The sequence below is a fragment of the Lemur catta genome, chromosome 15, assembly GCF_020740605.2.
Source record: "Lemur catta isolate mLemCat1 chromosome 15, mLemCat1.pri, whole genome shotgun sequence".
NCBI classification, from domain to species: Eukaryota; Metazoa; Chordata; class Mammalia; order Primates; family Lemuridae; genus Lemur; species Lemur catta.
This window is the reverse complement of record NC_059142.1, coordinates 19,429,262-19,452,730: the sequence shown is the minus strand read 5'-3', so window position 1 is coordinate 19,452,730 and position 23,469 is coordinate 19,429,262. Positions and strand designations below refer to the sequence as shown.

The 23,469-nt window shown below is 55.0% G+C and overlaps 1 protein-coding gene across 1 annotated transcript; it reads left to right on the top strand.

The window, feature by feature from the left end:
- Positions 1-723: 723 nt before the first annotated feature.
- On the top strand, positions 724-23,469 carry SLC13A2 (solute carrier family 13 member 2). The gene is made up of 12 exons (XM_045525384.1): positions 724-966; positions 15,273-15,401; positions 16,163-16,299; positions 16,410-16,615; positions 17,146-17,326; positions 17,437-17,559; positions 19,306-19,524; positions 19,738-19,826; positions 20,111-20,232; positions 21,360-21,521; positions 22,152-22,289; positions 22,755-23,469. The coding sequence occupies exons 1-12, from the start codon at positions 865-867 to the stop codon at positions 22,884-22,886; spliced, it is 1,740 nt and encodes a 579-aa protein (XP_045381340.1). The 5' UTR covers positions 724-864; the 3' UTR covers positions 22,887-23,469.

Below are 23,469 nucleotides of genomic sequence, written 5' to 3'. Positions count from 1 at the left end.
AAATGGAAAACTCAGGTGTGTTTCCAAAATATGAGACACTCTTTGCTAGTCTCCCATGGCGGTGGGGGGGGGGGTGGAGGGCGAGGGGGCCAGGAAGAGCCGGAAAGAAACTAAGCCTTATTGTCCATGTCACAACATCCATGCTCAGCACCCACGAGTCTCACGTGAGCCTCACAATAGGGAGAATGAGGAAGTGGCTGTTCCGAGAGGTTGAGCCAGTGGATCAGTGTCACACAGCGTGTAAGAAATGGTCAGGATCAGTGGCTTTGACAGTTTCCTTGATACCTGGAAGGAGGGGAAGGGCTTGCTCCAAGCCTGGGCTGCCTCAGTCTTAGGCTAGAAACTCCTAGTGGGCAGGACGAAGCCGTAGGCAGGGCAGGCCACCTACCCAGGGCCCTACACAAACTGCCCAGCTGAGAACCTGGCTCTGTGGAATAAAAGGACAGAAGAAAGGCCGGGCAGGGGGGAGGCCTTGGGGGCTCCCTGCGGGGGCCAGGTCGGGGGCTCTCCAACCGCCTTTCCTTCCCCAGCTCCTCCAGCACGGCCCTCAGCAGCCTCTAGGAACAGAAGGAGTTAACTCCGGGCTTAACTTCCTGGAGGAGCCTGAAGCTTTTACTTCTTGGTCTCCCCCCACCCCCCACCCCGCCCTCCCTTCCTGATCTTTACTCCTCCCGCAGGTCCCTCCTCCTCACTCTCACCTCCTGGCCTCCAAAAACACTCCGACTGCCAGAGTAGGTCAATGGTTAACGCTCCATGGACTTTAAATAAGCCCGCCCCGGCGACCTGCCGGCTGGGCTGCATCTTCGGTCCTTGTGTCCCCGGGTTCCCGCAGGCGGTGGCTCTGGCAGCCCTCGTTGGCGCACGATGGCCACCTGTTGGCAGGCCCTGTGGGCCTATCGCTTCTACCTGATCGTGTTCTTCCTGCCCATTTTCCTGCTGCCTTTGCCTATCCTCCTCCCCCAGAAGGTAAGGACCTGGCTTTCAGGGCATGGATAACTCCGGGGACTAGGAGGGGGACTGTCTGGGCCAGGGTTGGGCATCCTTGGGACCCAGCATAACCTTCCTCATCCCCCCTGCCCTGGAAGTCAGGCTACAACCTCCTGGTCCTCCTGAGGGCTGGGGGTTAAGAGGTCAAAGGGGGCTCTTGCTTGGCACCCAGTAGTAGGAGCCCAATGTGACTTGCTTAGCTGCTCTTGAAACCTATGGCCTCGGGGAACAGGAGGCCAGTTCCATGAGGGAGATGGGGGGTGGCAGGTGGAGTTGATCTGCATACAGGGTGGGCACACCCAGCCCTGGCCTGCACTCAGTGGGGGACGAGAGGAGCTGGCTGCGGGGAGGGGAGGGCACAGCAAGGTTTGGAGGGGGATAGGAGGGTGGGAGAAAGCTGGCTTTGGGCAGTCTGTGTCTGTAAGAGTGTAAACAGAAGGAGAATGAGTTCACCTGTGACCTCAAGGGCCAAGTCTTCTGAGGAGGAGGGGTGGGAATGGGAAAAGGGGACCCCTGCCAGTGGGGGACCCCTGCAGAAACTACGCCCTGGGTGGAGGGGGAGCTGGGCCCAGCCAGGTGTCACTGCCCCTTCCCCTGCCCCGAGAATAAGTCATAACTTCATCTCTCATTAATTTGAGCCCCTGCTGCCTCCCCTGAATGAGGCACCCAGTAATCCGTTCCCCCATCTTAAGAGGCAGGTCTGACTGCCCCATTTTACAGAAGGGGAAAGTGAGGTTAAGTCATTTACCCAAAGTCCCAGAGCAGATCCCGGTTTTGTGGAGCTTGACTTAGACACTTTGGGGCCTCCCTCTGTAAGAGAAAGAACACAAATGACGTATCTGAAATTAACGTGGGGCTTTGGGAAGGGTCTAGGAAGAGGGCCCTGAAGCTCCAGCGTCACGGTAAGTCTGTCTCTGGCTGGGCGTGTGTTCTGGCTCCAAAGCCTGTTGCCTCCCGGAGGCGGAAACAGACTCGTGGCCCTGGACCCACCCCACACCCCTAAGAACTGCCCGTCAAGCCATTTTCTTCCTTCTGTCACAGAGAAATCAAAGCAGACTTTTTCGTTCATGGTGTCCCAAAAGGGTGAGGGACCGGGGTTGGTAGTGGCACAGCCCCTGGGCCCCTGACAGCTGGTAAGTGGCAAGGCCTGGCTGAACTTTGAGATGACCTTCATCTCAGGCTAAAGCCCGTGGCATCTCTGTGCTGGGGACACATTGGAAGGGTTTTCAGACAAGCTGGGGCAAGTGTGTTAACACCAGGAGGGAAGCCAGACAGGGACTGTGATTTCCACTGTCCCCTACCTGCCACTGGGGAATCACAGCCCAGAAAGATTCAGTAACTTGCCCAAGTCACATGGGAACACATGGATCCGTGCTGGAAGCCATCTTGGTGGGAGTGGGATGTGTTGGGAGCCCGTGTCTTCCCTCTGCCTCGTCTGGCCCTGCCGCCTGCCTCTGGCCCCCAGACACAACCCCATCCTGACTCCCGTCCTACTGTGAGAGGCCAGCCCCTCTCTGGGACTTTGCTTCTGCAATTATCCTCTCTCTCGCCTGTGTGATCAATCCTTCCCTCTCTGCCTTCTCTCTCCCATCCTCATATGGAAACAAGAACCTTCCTTCAGTCCCGCGTGCCCTTCAGATATCACCTTCTTTCTCTGTGCACGCTCTCTCTCACACACACAACAGAAAGCTTCAAGACACTGTCTACACCGCAAACGCACTTCTCCCCTCCCCGAGACTTAGATCCCCATCTACGTGCATGTGACCAAACCCCTGTTCCACCTCCACCTCCCTCAACCCCTCAGCAGCATTTGTCACAGTCTGTCACCCCCTCTTTGTCATGCTGTCTTTTCTTGGCTTTGGTGACACCTTCTCCTGGTTTTCCTCCCACCTTTCCTGGCTCCTCCATCTGACTGTGAAAGTTGAGGTCTTCCAGAGCCCCTCCTGCCCCGGGGGACCTTATGCTCTCTCTGTAACCCCAGCCCTAGCCTCTAAACTTGTGTTATCCAACACACACTGGCCACCTCCTGCCCCAGAATATTTTCTTTGTACGCGGCGTCCACGTTCCCACGTCCTACTCAACACTCCGACTTCCTGTCGTCTCCAGTTGGCTCTTCCACATTCTTACTCACCAAGAAATGCTTCTGCTGTCCACCTCGTTACGCTAGCCAAAACCTCAGAGTCATTCTTGGTTTCCCTCTTTCCTTCCTCTCCACCTGCACCAGCAGGTCCCCTTCACTCGATCTCCCCAGAATACTTGAATAGAGTCACTCCCCACCCCTCCACTGTCTCCCTGCTGCCATTTCCCACCTGTCCCCCCTCCCCCTGCCCGACAAACCATGCTTCACCCAACAGCCATGCACAGTCATGTCACCACCCTGCTTAAAACTCCACACTGGCTTCCTGTCAAGCTTAGAATAAAACTCAAACCTCTCAGAGCAGCCACAGGTCCCCAAGGCTCTGCCCCAGACCCCTCGGACTCCATGCCCTATGCCCCACCTCTCACTCAGTCCTCACCAGCTGTCCTTCTGCTCCTCAGATTGCTCGTCCCCTGCCTGGACTGTCCCAGACGTCCCCTTCTCATTCCTTAGGCTTCAGCTGAAATCGACCTCCTCAGCAAAGCCTTCTCTGACAAACCCCCGCCATTCTTTGCTACATAGCCGTGTTATTTTATTTATAGGAAATGCACTATCTGAAATTAAGTATCTACTTACTTTCTACTTCTTCTCTGATTTCTACACTAGAATGCAGGCTCCATGAGGGAGGGAACTTTGTCTTTTTCCATGCAAAATCCCCAGTGGCCCCCACAAAGCAGATGCTCAAAAAAAAAATACTTGTCGAATGACAAAAGGAAGGATGGAAGGAATGTGGGCAAAGACGACCCTGCCCTGCGTCCCTGTTGAATCTCTGCTCTCTGTGATGAATCTCCATGGCACTGGCCCCCAAAGTGGGAAGGGGGAGCCCCAGAGTAGGCTCAGGTCTGTGTCTGCAATAACAGTATTGACATTTATTGAGTATATTTTATGCGCTAGGCATTGCATCAAGCACTTCAAAGCATTAGCTCACTTAATTCTTGCAAAACCCTATGTGATACCATGAGGTTACTACTACCATCTCCATTTTACAGGCATATAAACTGAGGCCCAGAGTGGGGAAGTAATTTGCCTAAACTCCCAACTAGCAAAAAGTTTAGCCTGGAACCTGGTCTCGGGGTCTCTGCCTGAGGCTGTCTGGGGAGGCAGGTGGTGTCCTGTTGTGACCTACCTCTCAGGCCATCTTCATGTCCCTCCAGCCATCAGCCAGCACTTCCACCATGCTTCAGTCCAGGATGTCTGCTAAGTCCTTTTTCTGTGCCAGGAGTTACTGGAAAGGACTACAGATGTTCTGCCCTCCAGTCGCTTACAGTCTAGAGGAAGAGACAGTATCTGTGCCAACACAGCGGTATAGCCCGCAAAGGTCAGAGGAGGGAGAAAATTCTTCCTGCTAAGTCAAGAGAGAATCTGAAGCAGGTGGCATTTGAGTTGGGCCTTGGAGGCTAGGTGAGATTTCAACAGTCAGAGGCATCAGCCGAACAGGCGAAGGGAACCACAGGAGGAAAGGTGTAGCGGCTGGAAATAGTAGGGTATGTTGGAGGGATGGCAGCAGAACCCCTGAAATGCTAGTCACTCTCTGATAGTCCCAGCAAATGGGGGCCAGTAGGGCCCGAAGTCTTCTCACTGCCCCCGGATCCCTGCAGCCAGACATCAAAGAAGCACCATTGGTGCGCCGGAAAACTTACATCCATCCATTCATTCACTTATTAGTGAACACAGAACTCAGTGCTGTGTGACAGGTGCTCTCTATGTGTGTTGGGGAGAGGATTTGAGGGAGCTTGCGTTCCTGAGGGTGGGAGGGGTGGAAACACACAAACACAGCAGGCTGTGACTATGGCTTGGGGAGGGGCTGCTGTAGATGCGGTGGTCAGGGAAGGCCGCCTGAGGAGGGTTATTTACCTGGGACCAGAATGGCAAAGTCACTCAGTGACCAGTCAGCCAAGCACAGCTCCGGGTGAAGCGCCGTCCAGGCAGAACACACAGCAGGCACAGAGCCCTGAGGATAGAGGTGAGCATAGCAAGGGGAAGGGATAGACGAGGCCAGTGTGGCTTCAGGGGCCTGAGTGAGGACAAGATTGCCTAAGTCAAGTTCAGAGACGAGGGGAGAAGCCAGCCCATGTCGGCCCAACAAGGCCAGGGGGAGGAGCGGGGATTTTATGCTATGGCTGTTGAGGGGTAAATAACTTGCTCAGGGGGCAAACAGCCAGTAAGACAGAGTCAAACCGCAGATGCCTCCTGCCACCCAAAGGGACCACCAGTAAAAACAGTCTCCCGATGGCTTGATGGGAGCACAAATGAAATCAATATTGTATTTGTTGTAAGAACAGAAGGCAGAATTTCCTTTTTTTTTTTTTGAGACAGAGTCTCACTCTGTTGTCCGGGCTAGAGTGCCATGGCGTCAGCCTAGCTCACAGCAACCTCAAACTCCTGGGCTCAAGCGATCCTCCTGCCTCAGCCTCCCGAGTAACTGGGATGGACTACAGACATGTGCCACCATGCCCGACTAATTTTTTCTATGTATTTTTAGTTGTCCAGATAATTTCTTTCTATTTTTAGTAGAGACAGGGGTCTCACTCTTGCTCAGGCTGGTCTTGAACTCCTGACCTCGAGTGATCCACCCACTTCGGCCTCCCAGAGTGCTGGGATTACAGGCGTGAGCCACCGCGCCCGGCCAGAATTTCTTGATCTGAATCACCTGCACTCCTAGCACGCAAGAACATTGTGTATACATGCACTTTAAAATCAATGTAATTAAAATACCGTTAGTGCAAGCTATTCCTGAACTCCAAAGGCAGAGGAGGGCTCAGATGATTCACTGTACATGAGGACGGTACGTGGGATTTGGACCTCTGTTCTGGGGCCCGCCTCTATCTTTTGTGACTTCTCAGCTCTCAGTGGAGATAGCCGAGTCCAGCCAACAAAACAGGGATTTTTTTTTTTTTTTTTTTTGAGACAGAGTCTCACTTTGTTGCCCGGGCTAGAGTGAGTGCCGTGGCATCAGCCTAGCTCACAGCAACCTCAGACTCCTGGGCTTAAGCGATCCTACTGCCTCAGCCTCCCGAGTAGCTGGGACTACAGGCATGAACCACCATGCCCGGCTAATTTTTTTGTATATATATTTTTAGTTGGCCAGATAATTTCTTTCTATTTTAGTAGAGACGGGGTCTCACTCTTGCTCAGGCTGGTCTCGAACTCCTGACCTCGAGCGATCCACCCGCCTCGGCCTCCCAGAGCTAGGATTACAGGCGTGAGCCACCGCGCCCGGCCCAAAACAGGGATTTTGAAAACAGATGTGGGTTCAAGTCTGTTCTGCAGCGTGTACAGCCATGTGACCTGCCTGAGCCTCTCCACGTCCTCTTTTTTTTTTCTTTTTTGAGACAGAGTCTCACTCTGTCACCCTGGCTAGAGTGCTGTGGCGTCAGCCTAGCTCACAGCAACCTCAAACTCCTGGGCTTAAGCGATCCTCCTGCCTCAGCCTCCCGAGTAGCTGGGACTACAGGCATGCGCCACCATGCCCGGCTAATTTTTTCTATGCATTTTTAGTTGCCCAGCTAATTTCTTTCTATTTTTAGTAGAGACAGGGTCTCGCTCTTGCTCAGGCTGGTCTCAAACTCAGGAGCTCACAGGATCCACCCGCCTCGGCCTCCCAGAGTGCTAGGATTACAGGCGTGAGCCACCGTGCCCGGCCCACATCCTCTTGTCTCTAAAGGGCTCTTACAGAGACGAGGTCACCCACATACATAGAGCGCCAGGAACCCCGGGCTCAGGACACACGTGATCCCTTAGCCCCCTGCCTCTTGCAGGAATCCCTGGGCCCCTGGAAAACACAGGCTGGCCTTGGGCACTGTGTAGATGTCTCCACAGCTCTGTTCAAGCAGGTGCTTGTCTTCCCGAGGGCCTCGGACGTCCCCACCCACCACCTACGAATCAGGACGGCTTGTCTGGTCGCCCACCAGAGTGGTGAGCCGTGTCCCTAAGCGTAGCTGGGGAGCAGCGCCTGGGGCTGTGTGGAGCGGAGCTAGGTTTTCCAGCCTCTGGGGCTCCTGGAAGAAGGACTAGAAGGAGGAGCCAGCCTCAAAGGGCACTCCTGGGGTGGAGAGAAGGTTCCCCAATTGGGACTTTGTCCCCAGATTACTAAATCGTGCCCCCACTTATCAGCATGTCCTAGGTGGAGCCCGGCAAGCGGAAAGTAAGGTAACATCTTGAACAGCCGAGTTTCCTGGGCGTAATCCAGCAGGAGGCCCAGGGAATTGGATCCTCCAGCAGTGTGGGAGCCTCGTGCACTGTCCTTCCGGCTTGTGGTTTGCTCTTTGGTGGATGCAGGCCTGGCCCAGGCCAAACTGTGATGTGAGGACTCTTCCCCCAGCTTTTGTTCTCTCCGACACTCAGAAATCCATTGTCTTGTTTTGGCCTCTTAGAAGAGAAGATGATGCAACAAAGTCGTTCACATTAAGGCACGCACATGCATGAAGATGACCCAAATGAGAACATGCAAGGGTAGGAAGAGAGTCAGCCGCCACCACCTGCGTTTGGCAGCACCTCAAAGGCAGGCGGGGGTGGGGAGAAGTTTTCGAGTGGACAAAAGGGCCTGCCAGTGTGCCCAGATTGCAGGCTGTTGAGGGGGGAAGCCGTAGGTGGCTCCCTAGAAGCCGGGCGCCCTGTGCGATTGGTTGGGGGAAGAGATTTGGCCTTTCTCTGTTGGTCCTGAGTTGGAACTGGGAGTAGGAGTAGGAGGCAAACATTAGAGGAGCTGGCAGTCACTGAGCAATCCTGACCGTGTGGGGCCCACGGCTGTAGAGGTTGTGGTCTGGCTTCTGGGCTGGCTGCTGCAGAAGTTGCAAGATACATTTTCATATGTGAACTGGCCATTGTCCCTTCTGTATATTCAGTCCTCAAAGGTATCCAGGCATCCTGGAAAGGATTTCATCCCCCGCCCCCCACCAGTATTTTTTTCATATTTTTATTTGGTTTGGGTTTTTTATTTTTGAGACAAGATCTCACTGTATCGCCCAGGCGGGCCTCAAGCTCCTGGGCTCAAGCAATCCTCCCACCTCGGCCTCCCAAGTAACTGGGACCACAGGCACGCGGCCACTGTGCTGGCACTTTTTCATATTTTAGTACTTCAGTATAACTGGTTTCCTTTGTAGTCCTATTTATTTTATTTAGTGCATTTAAAAACATTATTGTAAAGCATCGGAAGCCTTTGTCAGGCTGCCATGGGGGTCCTGTTACAAAAAAAAGTGTAAGAACCCCTAAATCAGAGGTTTCCCTAGGTATATATAAACATTTGTGCACATATTGTTTTGAATCACATATGGCAGTATCAGTGTAATCTTTTAATAAAACCCCAGCCTGACCATACCCTTCTCTGTGCTTAAAACCCTTCAAGGGCCTCCCCTTTCACTCTTGTTTTCTGGATACGGTCCTAGAGCCCTCTCAGGGCAGACGAGGCTCTTTCCAACGTGCACTCCTCCAAGAATGCATCTTGATCTTCTATGCCTCATTCTGTTCCCTCTGTGCTTACCCCTCACCCCAACCCCTTTCCCCCACTGATTGAACTCCTACACATTCCCTCAGTACCCACTCAGAATCCCCTCTCTGGACCAGCCCAGATAGAAGGAGGCTCAGGGAAGGGCCCCTTCTCCGCCGGACTCCCGGTTGTCTGGTCTCTCCCTTGCAGTGGTGCTTGGCAGGTTGCCGCCTAGGGCCTCACCTTGTTCCCAAGGCACAAGAGCACCCACTGCCCACAGCATGTCCACTGGCCAGGGGCAGAGGGGCAGTAGGAGTGGCCCACTATGTGCCAGCCATCCCCACCCCTGGGTTAACCTTCAATCTCCAGGAGGACGACTGTGATACCTTTGAGACCGCACATACTTCCTGTGCCTGACAGCCCAGGCCGGGCCGGGCCAGTAACAGGCAGAGGCCGTGATGCCCGCAGGTCCCACATCTGCCACGTACCCAGGGTCCAGAGCCTGCCCTGGACTCCCTGGCACCATAATTCCACGTGTGCCTCGTGCATCCACCCTTGTCCCCTCAGCAGCCCAGGAACACATTTCTCTCCCAGCACCACCCCTACCATCGGCTCACGGGGTTCAGTGCTTTAAAACTTATTCCTGGGCCGGGCACGGTGGCTCACGCCTGTAATCCTAGCACTCTGGGAGGCCGAGGTGGGTGGATTGCTCGAGGTCAGGAGTTCAAGACCAGCCTGAGCAAGAGTGAGACCTCGTCTCTACTAAAAATAGAAAGAAATTATCTGGCCAACTAAAAGAATATATATAGAAAAAATTAGCCGGGCATGGTGGCGCATGCCTGTAGTCTCAGCTACTTGGGAGGCTGAGGCAGGAGGATCGCTTGAGCCCAGGAGTTTGAGGTTGCTGTGAGCTAAGCTGATGCCACGGCACTCACTCTAGCCCAGGCAACAGAGCGAGACTCTGTCTCAAAAGAAAAAATAACAACAACAACAAAACAAACAAACAAACAAAAAACTTATTCCTACATTGTCAAACCTGCCAGCCCCCCTCACCTGTACAGTAACCCAGCTAGGGGGATGTTTCTCTTATTCTCACATGTAGATGAGGAAATTGCATAAAGAAGGTAAGTGTGTGTGCAGCTGGAAATGCTTGATAGTTTCGACCAAAAAAACCAAAAGAGGTTAACTCGCTTGCCCAAGGACACACAGCAAAAAAGCCGGGCCCCAGCAGGCAGGTTCTCTGATGCCTGGCTGTGCGCTTTCCCTTGCGAGCAAGCTGCCAGCCGTGGAGTTTGGAAGCTCCTCGGAGGATTGATCTCTTCGGTCCTTTGCAGGCAGCCCACCCTCCAGGCCAGCCCACACGGGCACTCAGACCCCTGAGGGCCAGAGCCGGGCCTGCCTCATGTCTGTGTCCCTAGGGCCCACATGCGCCCACTCTGCTGTCCAGGTGCCAGGCACCCTACTGGGGTGAGCAGAAACAGACCCAGACCCTGCTCCCAGACCTTGATCTGACAACAAAGACTGATGCTCTTCATTTAGCTCATAAAACTAAATGTTTAATTACAGACTGTGATGAGTGCTAGGCAGAAGACATACAGGGGCTTAGGGTGTGAAAAATGGGGACTATAGCCCAGCCTGGAAGCCAGAGAGGCTTCCCTGAAAAAGGAACATTTGAGCTGAGATCTCAAGATTGAGTAGACATCAATTAGGCAAAGTCGGGAGGGAAGAGAGGTCCAGAGAGAGGAAATTATGTGCAAAGGCCCTGTGGCCAGAAGGAGGATGGAGTCTTTGAAGAACATGAAGATGGCGGGTGAGGCTGGAGTAAAGAGAGCAAGAGGGAAAGTGTTAAGCCATGAAGCACAGGCCAGACCCCAACTTAGGTTCCCGAGAGCAGTAGGAAGCCACAGAAGGTACATGAACTGCTCTGAGGTAAGCATGTGTGTTGGGGTAGAGGGGTGAAACTTAAACAGATTTCTGCCTTCAGGTCACTGGGAGATGGGATTTCAGGGGCAAGAGAGGATGCTGGGAGATGAATAAGGAGGCCTTTGTAGGAGTCTTGGTGACAGATGCTGGTGCTTGACCAGGCTAGCGGTTCAGAGCTAGACAGAGGTACACAGGAGCACTTGAGGGGTAGAAGCAGCAGGGCCGGGAGCCTGGCCAGAGAGGGCATTTGTGGAATGAGTGGCTGGTGAACAGTAGGAGGCCCAGGGCCTGCCCCCAACAGGGTTCCAATTGCAGGGACCGCCTGGGGGGTGGAGAAAGGTGACTTCCTTGGTGGTGGGGGTGGCACCTGTGGGAAAGGAGGATTTACAAACCCAGGCCAGCACCAGCAAAAGCGTGACAGGCTAGAGACACAGAGGAGAAAGAGGCTTGGGCCCTGTCCTTAGGAGCTCATAAACAGAGACTGAGAGGAGAGTCAATGCTCCTGCCAAGTACAGAGCTGGGGAACAGCTATCCTGCTGGCCTGGAGAAGGAGGAGGTGACCAAGGCATTAGCCACCAGGAGAAGACACTTCCCTGCTGGTTTCTGAGCTCCAGGAAGGGGCTGCCTCGGACAGCGGTGCAGGCTGAGCCTTGCACAACGCCATGTGTGAATGGTGCCCCTGGACTCGTGCAGCGCAGCAGCCCTGGGGAGCTGCCAGTGGCTGGCGTGTAAGCCAGTCGGGTCCTATGTCATGGGCTGCCAGCTGAGCTTGGCCAGCTTAAGTTCCATAGAGCTGGGCTGCAAGGCAGAGAGTACTAGGGTGGCCTAGAAGGACAGGTCTGATCCCCAAATCGCCACTTCTAGAGCTGGGGATACTAATCGTGTAATCAGACACATTGTGGGCCCAAGGAGAAAGAGTCCCAAGTGCTCTGGCCTCAGGGAGTGCCCAACAGGCTGGCACCTGACCCAGGGGGCCTCTCAGAACACTGACAGCTCTCCAACCTCGAAACCAGACCCTTTAAGTTTTAATAAATGTCAACGCAATGCTAGGCCTCCCTGAGTCTCAGTTTTGCCTTTCTCAGAATATTGTTTGAAATGTACAAAATACAATGCATGGGATTACAGTGGAAACCAATTATTCTGAAATACAGTTATAAAAATATAAAAATATAAATTGCAATTCCAAAATATATGTGCTTCCTTATTAGTGTATGAAGCCAGATTTATTGTTGGTAGAATAACTACCATAATTTCATGATAGTGATGGCTATAAACATTATGTTGAGATATATCCTGGGATAACTGCAGCAACTAATCTGGGCAGACCTCCAGTATCTCATGCCACCATCAACTGGCCGAGACAAAGTCACCAATAACACTGTTATGATTCTGTTGCCTATGTTCATAACCTTAGTTAAATGTTAGTGGATAGATGAAATAGTTTTCCAGGCTGGGCGCAGTGGCTCACACCTGTAATCCTAGCACTCTGGGAGGCCAAGGCAAGAAGATTGCTCGAGGTCAGGAGTTCGAGACCAGCCTGAGCAAGAGCAAGACCCCGTCTCTACTAAAAAATAGAAAGAAACGATTTGGACAGCTAAAAATACATATAGAAAAAATTAGCCGGGCATGGTGGCGCATGCCTGTAGTCCCAGCTACTCGGGAGGCTGAGGCAAAAGGATCGCTTGAGCCCAGGAGTTTGAGGTTGCTGTGAGCTGGGCTGACGACACGGCACTCTAGCCTGGGCAACAGAGCGAGACTCTGTCTCAAAAAAAAAAAAAAAAGAAAAGAAATAGTTTTTCAATATAACTTATATATCCTCGGAATCCCATGCCCTTGCTAAGAACCCCATGATCCAGGACAAAGTCAGCAAGTCATGCTACAGCTTGACAGGCTGCCCAGGAGGTGGGAGGAGGACACAGAGCCAAAGCCACCGGGTTAGGGAAGGCTTCTGGATGGAACTTTGAGACAGATTTTGGGTTTTGATCCAGAGAAGGATCCACAGAAGGACCCAGCATAATTTTTTTTTTTTTTTTTTTTTGAGACAGAGTCTCACTTCGTTGCCCTGAGTAGAGTGCCTTGGTATCAGCCTAGCTCACAGCAACCTCAAACTCCTGGACTCAAACAATCCTTCTACTTCAGCCTCCTGAGTAGCTGGGACTACAGGCACACACCATGATGCCCAGCTAATTTTTATGTTTTTAGTAGAGACGGGGTCTCACTCTTGCTCAGGCTGATCTCGAACTCCTGAGCTCAAGCAATCCTCCCACCTTGGCCTCCCAGAGTGCTAGGATTACAGGTGTGAGTCACCACGCCCTGCCAGACCTAGCACACTTGTAAAGGGTGGGTGGGCCATATATTAAACACACTAGAGCTCAAAGAGGCAGATTTGATTAACAGCTCCCTTTGGAATGTGGAAATAGGGTCTCAAAAGTGAAGGAGCTTGGCCAGGCATGGTGGCTCATGCATATAATCCCAGCACTTTGGAAGGCTGAGAGGGGAGGATTGCCTGAGGCCAGGAGTTTGAGACCAGCCTGGGCAACACAGTGAGACCCTGTCTCTACAAAAAAAAAAAAAAAAAGGAAAGAAAGAAAAGATAGCCAGGTGCGGTGGCTCATGGTGGCATGCACCTGTACTCTTAGCTACTTGGGGGCTGACAAAAAAATTAAATTAAAAATTTTAAAATGTGAAGCAACTTGACAGAGCTAGGCAACAGGAGGTAGCAGGCCTGAGGAAGACAGTTCTGTTTTGATTCAGAGCTCATACCCACTGCACCCCACAGTGGTCACAGGGAGCCCGGGACTGAGGACACCCTCAAATGCAAGGGGCTGAGCTGAGCATAGAAGGTGAAAGCTGGGAAGGAGACGGCCTGGCTTCTCCACTGACTATTTGTGTGGCTTTGAGACATTTATGCAGTGTATTTGCACCTTTCTTTTCTCATCGGTGAAATGGGGACAGTGGTCATTACCACACAGGGCAACTAAATGCGATGAAAGAAAGCACTGGAAGCACATAGGGCACAACGCCTGGCACGGAGCAGTCCTTAAGATCCCTCCGAGGAGCTTTCTTCTTGAATCAGCAGAGTGATTCCACCTCAGCCCCCCTCCTTGTCTCTGGTCAGAGAGCTCTGGGTGGGCAGGGTGGGGGACACCAGGGTCCAGAGGGGCTGGCCTGCCCTTAGCCCAAGGGAGGGTAACCGGCCATTCAATCATTGCAGCTGAGGAAACACCAGCATCAGCAGAATCCTGTGGGGTGGGGGCGGGGGTGGGGGCCTGACTGAGGGTAAAGGTGGCCCCACCTCTGGGGCCAATGAGTTTATGTTCAGGGTGAGGAGAAGTGGCAGAGCTTTAGTGGAAAGAGAGCCCGGAGTCAGACAGACTTGGCGGGGCTGTGTGCGGTTGTTCATGCTGTGCACTGCATGACTCCAGGGGCCCCATCTACCATCTACGTAGAGGACAAGGGGAATGCTCTTGAGTAGCACTTGGAGTTACACAATCCAGATGCCTTACCTGAGTTCCAGCCAGGCTCTGCCACTTCCTTGTTCTGCAACCTTGAGCAAGCCACTTACCCTCTGAGCCCATCTGTAAGGTGGGACCACCACACCCACCTTAATGGCTGTTATGTTTTCATGTAACAAAAATGATAACAGTAAGAATTGCCCTATAAATAGCAGCTTCCGCTTCCCCCAGGCCACCCCCTGCTCCTACCCCAGGGGACTCGTGGGGAGCTTTAGGGTACTGTGGGTGTGAAGTACTAAGGGGTGAGCCCAGCCTGCACCAGGTGGAGAGAACAAGAAGGGCAGGGCAATTGGGACAGGTCAGGGCCACAAGCCCCATTGTCCAGCTAGCCCCAGCGAACAGCCCCTTCCTTTGGCAAACAAAGGGTGGGCAGGCACCGGCCCCTGGAGAGCCTCCGATGGACGCAGGGGCCTCTCTCCTGGAGGCCTCCTGGCTAATAATTCCCCAGCCCTGGGAGAGGCTCTGTCAAGGAGGGTGGGCCTCCATGCCTGCCCAGCTTCCCTCTCAGGCCTGAGGCTTCGCTAGACTTGGGGCCTCATGAGGGAAAAGGGTGCTTTGGAGCCCTATGACTCAAGGTTGCCCCGCAATTCCCTGCTCAAGGCAGAGATGCAGGACACGTTCACACAGTTTGTAATGTAAATGGTGCCTCTGGAATTGTGTCATCCAGCAGCCAGACCAGGAGGGCTGGGAAAGAGACCCTCCACCATTCCCAAAGCTTTTCAGTGATTCACTCATTCAGGCAAGATTTGCTCCCAAACCTGCTGGGGCCTGAGTCCAAGGATCCAGATGCCACAAAACTGACTCTGTCCTCACGGAGCTCACCTTGTAGCAAAGGGAACAGACTAAATAGCCAATCAAATAGGTACATTCTTATAGGATGTGATAAGAGCCAGGGAGGGCCAGGGTGCTAGGCAGGGGTCCACACTGTCCGGGTCCCACTCCTTCCTCTCGCAGCCCCCATCTCCTCTCGGAATCCTCGCCTGGGCCCCCGGCAATCCCCTTGGGCTGGCTGGGGACTGGTAGCCAACTGCAGACTCTCCAGTATGGCTGGTTTATAATGTCTGGGCTCTCCAAGGTCAAAGACAAGGTGGTAAGTGCCTTGCTTTGGTTTTTATTTCCATTTTGAAAAGGGACCTTGGACTTGGGAATCAATGACTGTGGGTTTCACAAGCTCTCTCCAGGCTGTTACAGACAGCCCGGTTTCTCTGGGGGGCAGGAGGTGGTGTGACTCTGGGACACAGGCCTGCCCCCTCTGACAGCTCTGCCACTGACCTCCCACCTGCAGGAGGCCTACTGCGCCTACGCCATCATCCTCATGGCGCTCTTCTGGTGCACCGAGGCTCTGCCCCTGGCCGTCACCGCATTCCTGCCCCTCATCCTGTTCCCCATGATGGGCATAATGGACGCCTCCGAGGTGAGCCCCCATCCACAGGAGAAAGGGGTCCTGAGGGTCGGGTGTCTTCCCTTGGATCCTGGTGACCAAGGAAGCCTCATGACAGGCAGGGCTCCTCAGCTTGGAGAGAGCACAGAGGGAAAAGTCAGCTAGAAATGCCAAGCACGGGCCGGTGTTTAGAGTATGTTCGAAGCGAGAGTGATTAGCCTCGGGCTCGGGAGGTGGAAGGCTTTCGGGTACTGTGGGTGTGATCTAGGACCCAGGAAAAGGGCCCTGAAGGCCAGCTAAAGAGCTCCTGTGCTTCTAGTTCAGTGGCTCTTGGACTTGAATGAGCATGAGAATCCCCAGGAGGGTTTTACCAGATGCTGGGCCCTGCCTGGAGTCTCTGATTCAGGAGACCTGGAGCCGGGCCTGAGCAGCTCATTCCTGACAAGTTCCAGGTGATGCTGAGGCATCAGGGACCACACTTTGAGAACTGCTGCTCTAGTTTCTAGAAACAGCACTAAATTATCTATCTCCCAGTCTATGGCTTGAAACATGAATGGAATCAGGTTAGATTATCCCCCAATCATTCCTGAGCAGAGAAAGAGTGAGTTTGGCAAGAAGAGGGGAGCTTGGTTAATATTAAGTGGCAGATAATCTGAAGATTTATTTCCATCAGGTTCCAAGATCTCAGGGGAATGCTAGTTTGTGGGAATGTCAGTGACTGTGCTCCGTACGCCCAGAGGCACAATGGGAGGCCCAAGGTCTTCCTGCCTCTCAGCCGTGTCCCTGCCTGCCAGGTCAGCGTTGAGTACCTTTCGGACTCCAACGTCCTGTTTATCGGGGGCCTGATGATGGCCATCGCCGTTGAGCACTGGAACCTGCACAAACGCATCGCCCTCCGCGTGCTCCTCATCATCGGAGTGCGGCCTGCCCCGTGAGTTCCCGCAAGCCAGGGCGGGAGAACCTGGAGTGGGGTGACCTTCTGGGCATGCAGTCCCTGGAGGAAGGCTGGAGCCGCCCGTGTGTCCGTCTGCCCACCCCTAGGCTGATTCTGGGCTTCATGCTGGTCACCGCCTTCCTGTCCATGTGGATCAGCAACACGGCCACCACGGCCATGATGGTGCCCATTGCGCACGCCGTCCTGAACCAGCTGCACAACTCAAAACCCAGCGGGGACCCCGAGGAGGGCAGAGAAAACCCCACCTTCGAGCTCCAGGAACAAAGTCCCCAGAAGGAGGTGACCAAACCTGGTGAGAAATGAGGCCAGACCCTGCTCCAACCCCTTGGTTCCTGGGGAGGACCGGAGGGGTGGTCTATTTTGAGAGGCGGTCATCTTGGACCCTTTGGGGAGAGAAGAAAGAGGCAAGAAGTATAGGGACCAACTCGTTCCAGTTTGTCTGAGACTTCCCAAGTGCTGGGAATCCCCTCAGTCCTGGGAAAACCGAGATGCTTGGTTGCCCCAGCAAGAAGAGGGCTGGAGTCTAGGTGGGCAGTCAGGGCTCTAGGCTCCATTCTTCCTGTGTGCTTTGGATACTCCTCTTCCCTTCTCTGTGCCTCAGTTTCCCTATCTCAAGAGAGAGGTTGGACCAGATGGTGTCTGAAGGTACTCCCAGCTTGAGACGCCGGGAGTGCTGGGCCCACTCTGACCTGGACACAGCCTCTGTCCTCCTCCCAGCCCAGGTCGGGGCTGTTCATGGGTAAAGTGCCCTGGAGGCCATGAAGCCAGCCCCAGCCACTTTCCCTGGAGCCTGCCCTCACCTGAGCTCTCCCTCGTTCCCAGATAACGCAGAGGCCCTCCCTGTCCCACCTGCTCCTGCGGAGCCGCGGGCACATCTAACCCAGCAGCAGGCCCGCTTCAGCCAGGGCTTGAGCCTGTGTGTGTCCTACGCAGCCAGCATCGGGGGCATCGCCACGCTGACTGGCACCACGCCCAACCTGGTGCTACAAGGCCAGGTCAACTCGTGAGTGCCGAGGGGTGGGCACACTGTGGGGTCTGCACTCTCGCCGGGAGGCGAATGGGGCTGGGAAGCTGCAGGGGCAATGTCACACAGCAGCCCGCGTCCCCCTCCAGGCTCTTCCCCGAAAATGGCAACGTGGTGAACTTTGCCTCTTGGTTTGGCTTTGCCTTCCCCACCATGATCATCTTGCTGCTGCTGGCCTGGCTGTGGCTGCAGATCCTCTTCCTGGGCTTCAAGTAAGTGGCAACGTAGGTGAGAGAAGCCCAGGTCCCCGCCCTTACCCCCTGGGAGCTTCCGGTCGGGTCAGAGGTAGAAAGTGATATAATCACCACCCCAGTGAGAAGGCCTCTCCCTCCCGGGGCCCCTCTGTGCCCCTGGACTCCCATTTGAGGAAATTACTGGATGGAGAGTACTACCCCATTTAGCAGACAAGCCAGCTGAGGCTTGAGGAGTGGAACACAGCTAGATTTGTCAGTGGTGGGATTGAAAACCAGGTCTCCTGATGCGCAGGCCAGGCCCCTTCCCATCGTGCTCCACGGCCCTTTGACAAGTACTTAAGGAGCATGCACTGAGCGTGGTCGGTTCCTACAGCCTGCGGGGCCCTGTGCTGAGCTCCAAGAGCACTAGAAGGAGTTGGGCATAGTCCCTGTCCTTGTAGCCCATCTGATGGGTGATGACATGTTGGGGGCCGTGACAGAAGGAAGCCTGGATGCTGTGGGAACCTAGAGATTGGAGCGCCTAGTTCAGCCCAGAGTAGTGGGGATTCCAGAAGGCCCCTGGAGGAGATAATGCCTCAGCTGAATCTTGCAGGACCAGAAGTCAGCCAGGTAGAGAAGGGGGTAAAGGCATTCCAAGCAGCAGGAACAGCTTGCACAAAGCACAGCGGCAAGAAAGGACACGGTGTGTTTGGGGGAACTCTAGTTCTGTGGGGCTGAAACACAAAGAGCAAAAAGCAGCATCAGGACACGAAGCTGGAGAAGCAGGCAGGGGAAGACTATGGAGGGTCTTGTGTGCTACATAAAGAGTTTGAACTTTGTTTTTGAGGCCAGGAACAGTAAATAGGTTTCATTCCTACTTCCAACCTTGGGTTACTGTTTAGAGCTCTGAGTTGAAAATTGTGGGAGACCCTGCTAAGGCTCAGTTGGAATTGAATCTGTAATTGATCAGTGATGTCTGCAGTGAGTACAGGATAGGAGTGATGGTATGAGTGTTACTGTGTGTTATGAGCTGTAATTTGCTCTTTCTGCCCAGGTACTGGGGACCCATTGAAAGTCTTTAAGCATTGTTGCTGCACTTTGGAAAATTCACTTGGGCAAATGCAAGGAGGGTGGATTAAGGTTGGGTGGGAGCCAGTACAAGGCAAGGTGGTAGTCGAAGAGATCAGCACAGTGCCAGGAACCACGGGGAAGTCAAAGATTTGTGAAGCACGGTCTTTGCCCTCGAGGAACTCACAGTCCAGCAGAGAAGCTGGGAGTTACCCAAGTGAAAAGTTATATGTCAACACAAGTTAAGTAAGCAGCACTTACTTACTAAGGAAGTGGGCTGCAGCCTCCTATTCCTCGGAGGACGATGCAGGGGGAGCTCAGGCTGGCAGGGGATACCCAAAAGCAGGTAGAGGAGGGAAGGGAAGATTTCCTGAAAGGCTGCTGGAGGAGGAGAGCTGTGATTCAGGGCCAGAAGGGGGCATGGCATTGGGCTGCTAGGTCCTCCTCATCCTGGGCGAGGGAGGGCTCCGCACCGTAGAACACTTGGAGGGAAGGGGCTCAGTGGGGCAGATACAGCAGGGGCTGATGAGCAAGGGGCATGGCCCCCGTGAGTCTGCCACTCCTCCTCCAGAATCTAGGGGTGTCCGGGAACCTTAATGCAGCGACCCTGCAATGCCCGCTGAGGGCCTTGGTCTTTACATTATGGGCACTCATGGGCACCTTGCTCCCTACCTGGTACAGGCCCCTCATGAGCTTGCCCTGCTTCTCTGCCTGCAGCTTCCGGAAGAACTTTGGCTTTGGGGCACAGGCGCAGGAGCAAAAGCAAGCCGCCTTGCGCGTCATCCAGACAGAGCACAAGCTACTGGGCCCCATGACCTTTGCGGAAAAGGCTGTCACTGTGCTCTTTGTCCTCCTGGTGCTGCTCTGGTTCACCCGGGAGCCGGGCTTTTTCAGTGGCTGGGGCAACCTGGCTTTTCCCAATGCCAATGGCGAAAGGTGAGAATTGCCAGGGAGAAAGGAGGACTCACCTGGTGCGCACATGCTTGGGGAGGAAGGTAGGGAAGAGGGCCCCAGTGCAGAACAGGAGGTAACACTTTCGGGGGGCTCCCCAGGCATGTCTATGGGAGGGGAATCCTCTCCACCACCCTCCACCCTGCAGCCCTGAGCAGCCCTGAGCCACTAAGCCTGCCCTCCCTGCCCCACCCACAGCATGGTGTCTGATGGGACAGTGGCCATCTTCATCGGCATAATTTTGTTCATCATGCCCTCCGACTTCCCAGGGCTGACCCAGAACCCAGGTAAGCACCTGGGCTGGGGCAGGGAAGGGTCTCCAGCAGCTCCTGCCTTCAGGCATGTAGTGTATCTTCGACCACACTCAGCAGGAGTAGACAAAGCCCAGAGATGTTGGAGTGACTTGCCAAGGGCACAGGGTCTCAGGGACAAAGCTCGGATGTTGCAGAACTGAGGGTCCCCCTCCTGCGTGCATTGAGCTCTGATAGAGACCGACACAGGGAGCCACCAAGTGGAGGGGTGGAAAGGCCTGTTTGCTCTTGGTGACCATCCTTCTCTGCTTGGGGAACAGGAAAACCGGGGAAGCTGAAGGCCCCTCCTCCCCTCCTCAGCTGGAAGACAATGAATGAGAAGATGCCCTGGAACATTTTGTTACTGCTGGGTGGTGGCTTTGCCCTGGCCAAGGGCAGTGAGGTGAGAGAGCCCCAGCCCACTCCCTGGCCTGTCTGAGAGAGACCCCATGGCAGGGAAAGAGGGGGCCCTGCTTCTATCCCACAGAGGGGAGGCCTGAACCCCACCATGTAGGACACCCCATCCCCCGCCGTGGGCAGAGCCTTTGCTGCAGCTACAAGGCGTAGGTTAGAGCCCTCTCTGAGGAAGGAGGAAGAAACACAAGCCCTAGGGACCTCTTCCTGGTGTGGCTTCTCTGCCGGGCGAGGCCTGTTCTCAGCGATGAATCCCATCCCACCCCAGCCCTTCACCCACTGCCAGACAGAGACTGCGCAGTAGCTTCAGCAGCCAAGTAGCTGGCGTCGGGTTCTCACGGTCTGCCAGCCGCAGCCACGAGGGGGCACCAAGATCACAGCCCCAGCCAGGCTCTGGGGACCAGCACATCTTTCCCAGAGCCTCCACCCCAAAGAGAGAAACCCCTGAAACTGCACCCTGGGCCTCAGTGTTCCAGCTGAGCCCATTCACTGCAGGGACCGGAGGCAGGAATTGGCGCAGGAACTCCTGGGTCTGTGGGACGTTCTTCCATTGACCGCCAAGCACTGTGCCAGGGGCCGGCAGCCTTGAACGAGATCCGATCCCATCTCCCTGTGGCTTAGAGCCTGGCGTCACAGACGTGGGCAGGGCAAGACCTCAGAGCTCTTCTGCCCCTGCGGACTGCCCCCATCCTCCCTCAGCCTCCTCCCAGCCTCTATCAGGGCCCTCCCCAGCCCCCCTCCTACCCGGAGCAAGGTCCCCTCCACCCCAACCCACTGGGCTGGAGGGGGCAGGGAGAGGGCTAAGGTTGTCCAGAGACTTCCTGAGAGAGATCAGGAAGGCAGCGGTAAATGGGGTCAAAGGTTTTTACTGCCACCAAGCCCCAGGTTTCCCAAGAAGGCCCTTTGGTCCCCTTTCCTAATTTCTCATCTGACCCTTCTCCCCACACCCCACTCTTCTTCAAGGGTAGGAGAGGGGACCCCTTAGTCCTTGCTGGGTCCTGTCTTCCCTTAAGAGCTGTCTTTGACTCTGAAGACTAGGGAGGTGTGGGCAGGAGCAGGACCCTCCCTGGGCCCAGACAGCCTCACTTCTCACATACCACCCTTCTCTGCCCACAGGAATCAGGCCTATCAACATGGCTGGGGGACAAGCTAACCCCACTGGAAAGTGTGCCACCTCCTGCCATTGCCATCATCCTCTCCTTCCTGATTGCTGCCTTCACCGAGTTTGCTAGCAATGTGGCCACCACCACACTCTTCCTGCCCATCCTGGCCTCCATGGTGAGCTGGCCCTGCAGAAACACCTCCTCCAGGCAGCCCTCCTGCCTGCCCCCACCAGGGGTTCTGCCTGCTGGGCAGACTGACTTGTCTTTGCGCCTCCTCTTCTCCTGGAGAGGACCCCTGAGCCTCCACCTTTATCTAGGCCCTTGAGCTGCCTTAGGCCCTGAGGCACTCTGGCCCCTGACTCACCCCACCCTTGTGACGTCATCCCTTGAGTATCATGATGGGGCTTGCTGGTGGCCTCACCCACCTCCCCACTCCAGTCCCTGTTCTGGTCATTCCTGAGGTGACGGGGTGAAATTGCTCCCCGAAGCGTCCCCAGCCCCTTCCTCCCCAAATGCGTTCTTGCTGCCTTTGATGACACTCCTGGAGCCCCTTTGAGATCCGTTTTATGGGCCTCTCCCCTCACCACACCCCACAAGGCAGGGCGGCACACTCATTCCCTCCAGAGAGGTCAAGGGGCCCTGCCCAGGTCACCCTGTGCCTCTGGCAGAAGTGGTGGGTTCATGACCAGAGAGTGTGTTGGGGGCAGGGGTTGTCCCCCAGAGACGGGAAGCAGGAGAATTGGGGCCACGCCCCCCCTCCAGGATGGGGCCCAGGGTCAGCTCTGCCCCCCTGTCTCCCGCTCAGGCTCAGGCCATCTGCCTGCACCCTCTCTACGTCATGCTCCCCTGCACTCTGGCTTCCTCCCTGGCCTTCATGCTGCCTGTGGCCACCCCACCCAATGCCATCGTCTTCTCTTTCGGGGGCCTCAAAGTGACTGACATGGTGAGTGCCAGGGAGGCCTGAATGCCTGGGTCCTCCTTCCTGCTCTGTCTTCCCAGCTTAGTAGCTTAAAGCCACTGAGATTCTCGGAGTGGAGGGTGGGCCCCATCTAGGGTGAGTGTATGGCGGGGGAGGTGGGGACGTGATCCCCCAGTTGTAGCATCTTCAGGCCTTGCCAGCGCCCCGCCATGTGAGAGGGAGGGAAGGAGGTGAGGAACATGGTGAAGGCTCTGAGGTGCCAGCCACCCACACTCAGGGAGAATAAAGCCCAGGGCCCTGGAAGCTCGTGGGGAACGTCCCTTTCTTCCTGTTAGCGCGGGGAGGAAAGCAGGGGCAAAGGCATCGGCTAGTGCTGCAGGTTGGACCAGAGGGAGGACTTCCCAGGGGGCGTATCGCTACCGGAGGGCTCCCCGAACACCTGGGGGATGGGAGCTGGCCCAGCTCAGCCTCTGACTGTCCTCACTCCAGGCCCGGGCGGGATTCCTGCTCAACATCATTGGGGTGCTGGTCATCACACTGGCCATGAACAGCTGGGCCATCTCCATCTTCAACCTGGACACCTTCCCCGCCTGGGCCCAATCCAACACGACCCAGTGCTGAACAGCGTGGCCGACTCCACCACGGCTGGCCCCTAGACGGGGCACGGCCTGGCATGGCACAGGAAGACCCGCCCCGTTTCCACTGCCCCGAGCTGGGAGGGGACACCCCGAGCTCCAAGCTCTGGGCCAAATACTGAGAGAAAGGCACATACACATATGTCATCTCGTGTGTGTCTGTGAGGGAGATGTGTATGCTCAGTCTCCTGTGTGTCAGAAGGAAATAGGTGTGTGCGTGTGTATACGTACGCCTGCATGTGAACATGGCGTGTGGTGTGAGGATGTCTGGGGGGGGGTGTGCACACGGTCCTAGGTGTGTATGGTTGACAGTGCACATATGTGCGTTCACACACAATACAACACGCCCTCTCTTATACCTCAGGTCTTTGTCTTCCCATCTTAGTGACCAGACCCCTTTGCACTGTATTTATTGAAACTCAGGCTTGCAGTGGCCTGGGAGGAAGGCCTACCAGTGGTTGCCATGGGAACAGCCCCTGGAACTGGCCCGGCACACTGAGGTTTCCCCAGCCTCTCAGGGTTTTGGGGAGGGTTCAAATATTAGTCACATTAAAGTCTTTTTCAGTAGA

Coding starts and splice junctions, on each gene's coding strand:
- SLC13A2 (XM_045525384.1), top strand. CDS start 865: ATGGCCACCTGTTGGCAGGCCCTGTGGGCCTATCGCTTCTACCTGATC. Junction 16,616..17,145: donor GAAGGAGGTGACCAAACCTG/GTGAGAAATGAG, acceptor CCTCGTTCCCAG/ATAACGCAGAGGCCCTCCCT. Junction 21,522..22,151: donor TGCCCATCCTGGCCTCCATG/GTGAGCTGGCCC, acceptor TCTCCCGCTCAG/GCTCAGGCCATCTGCCTGCA.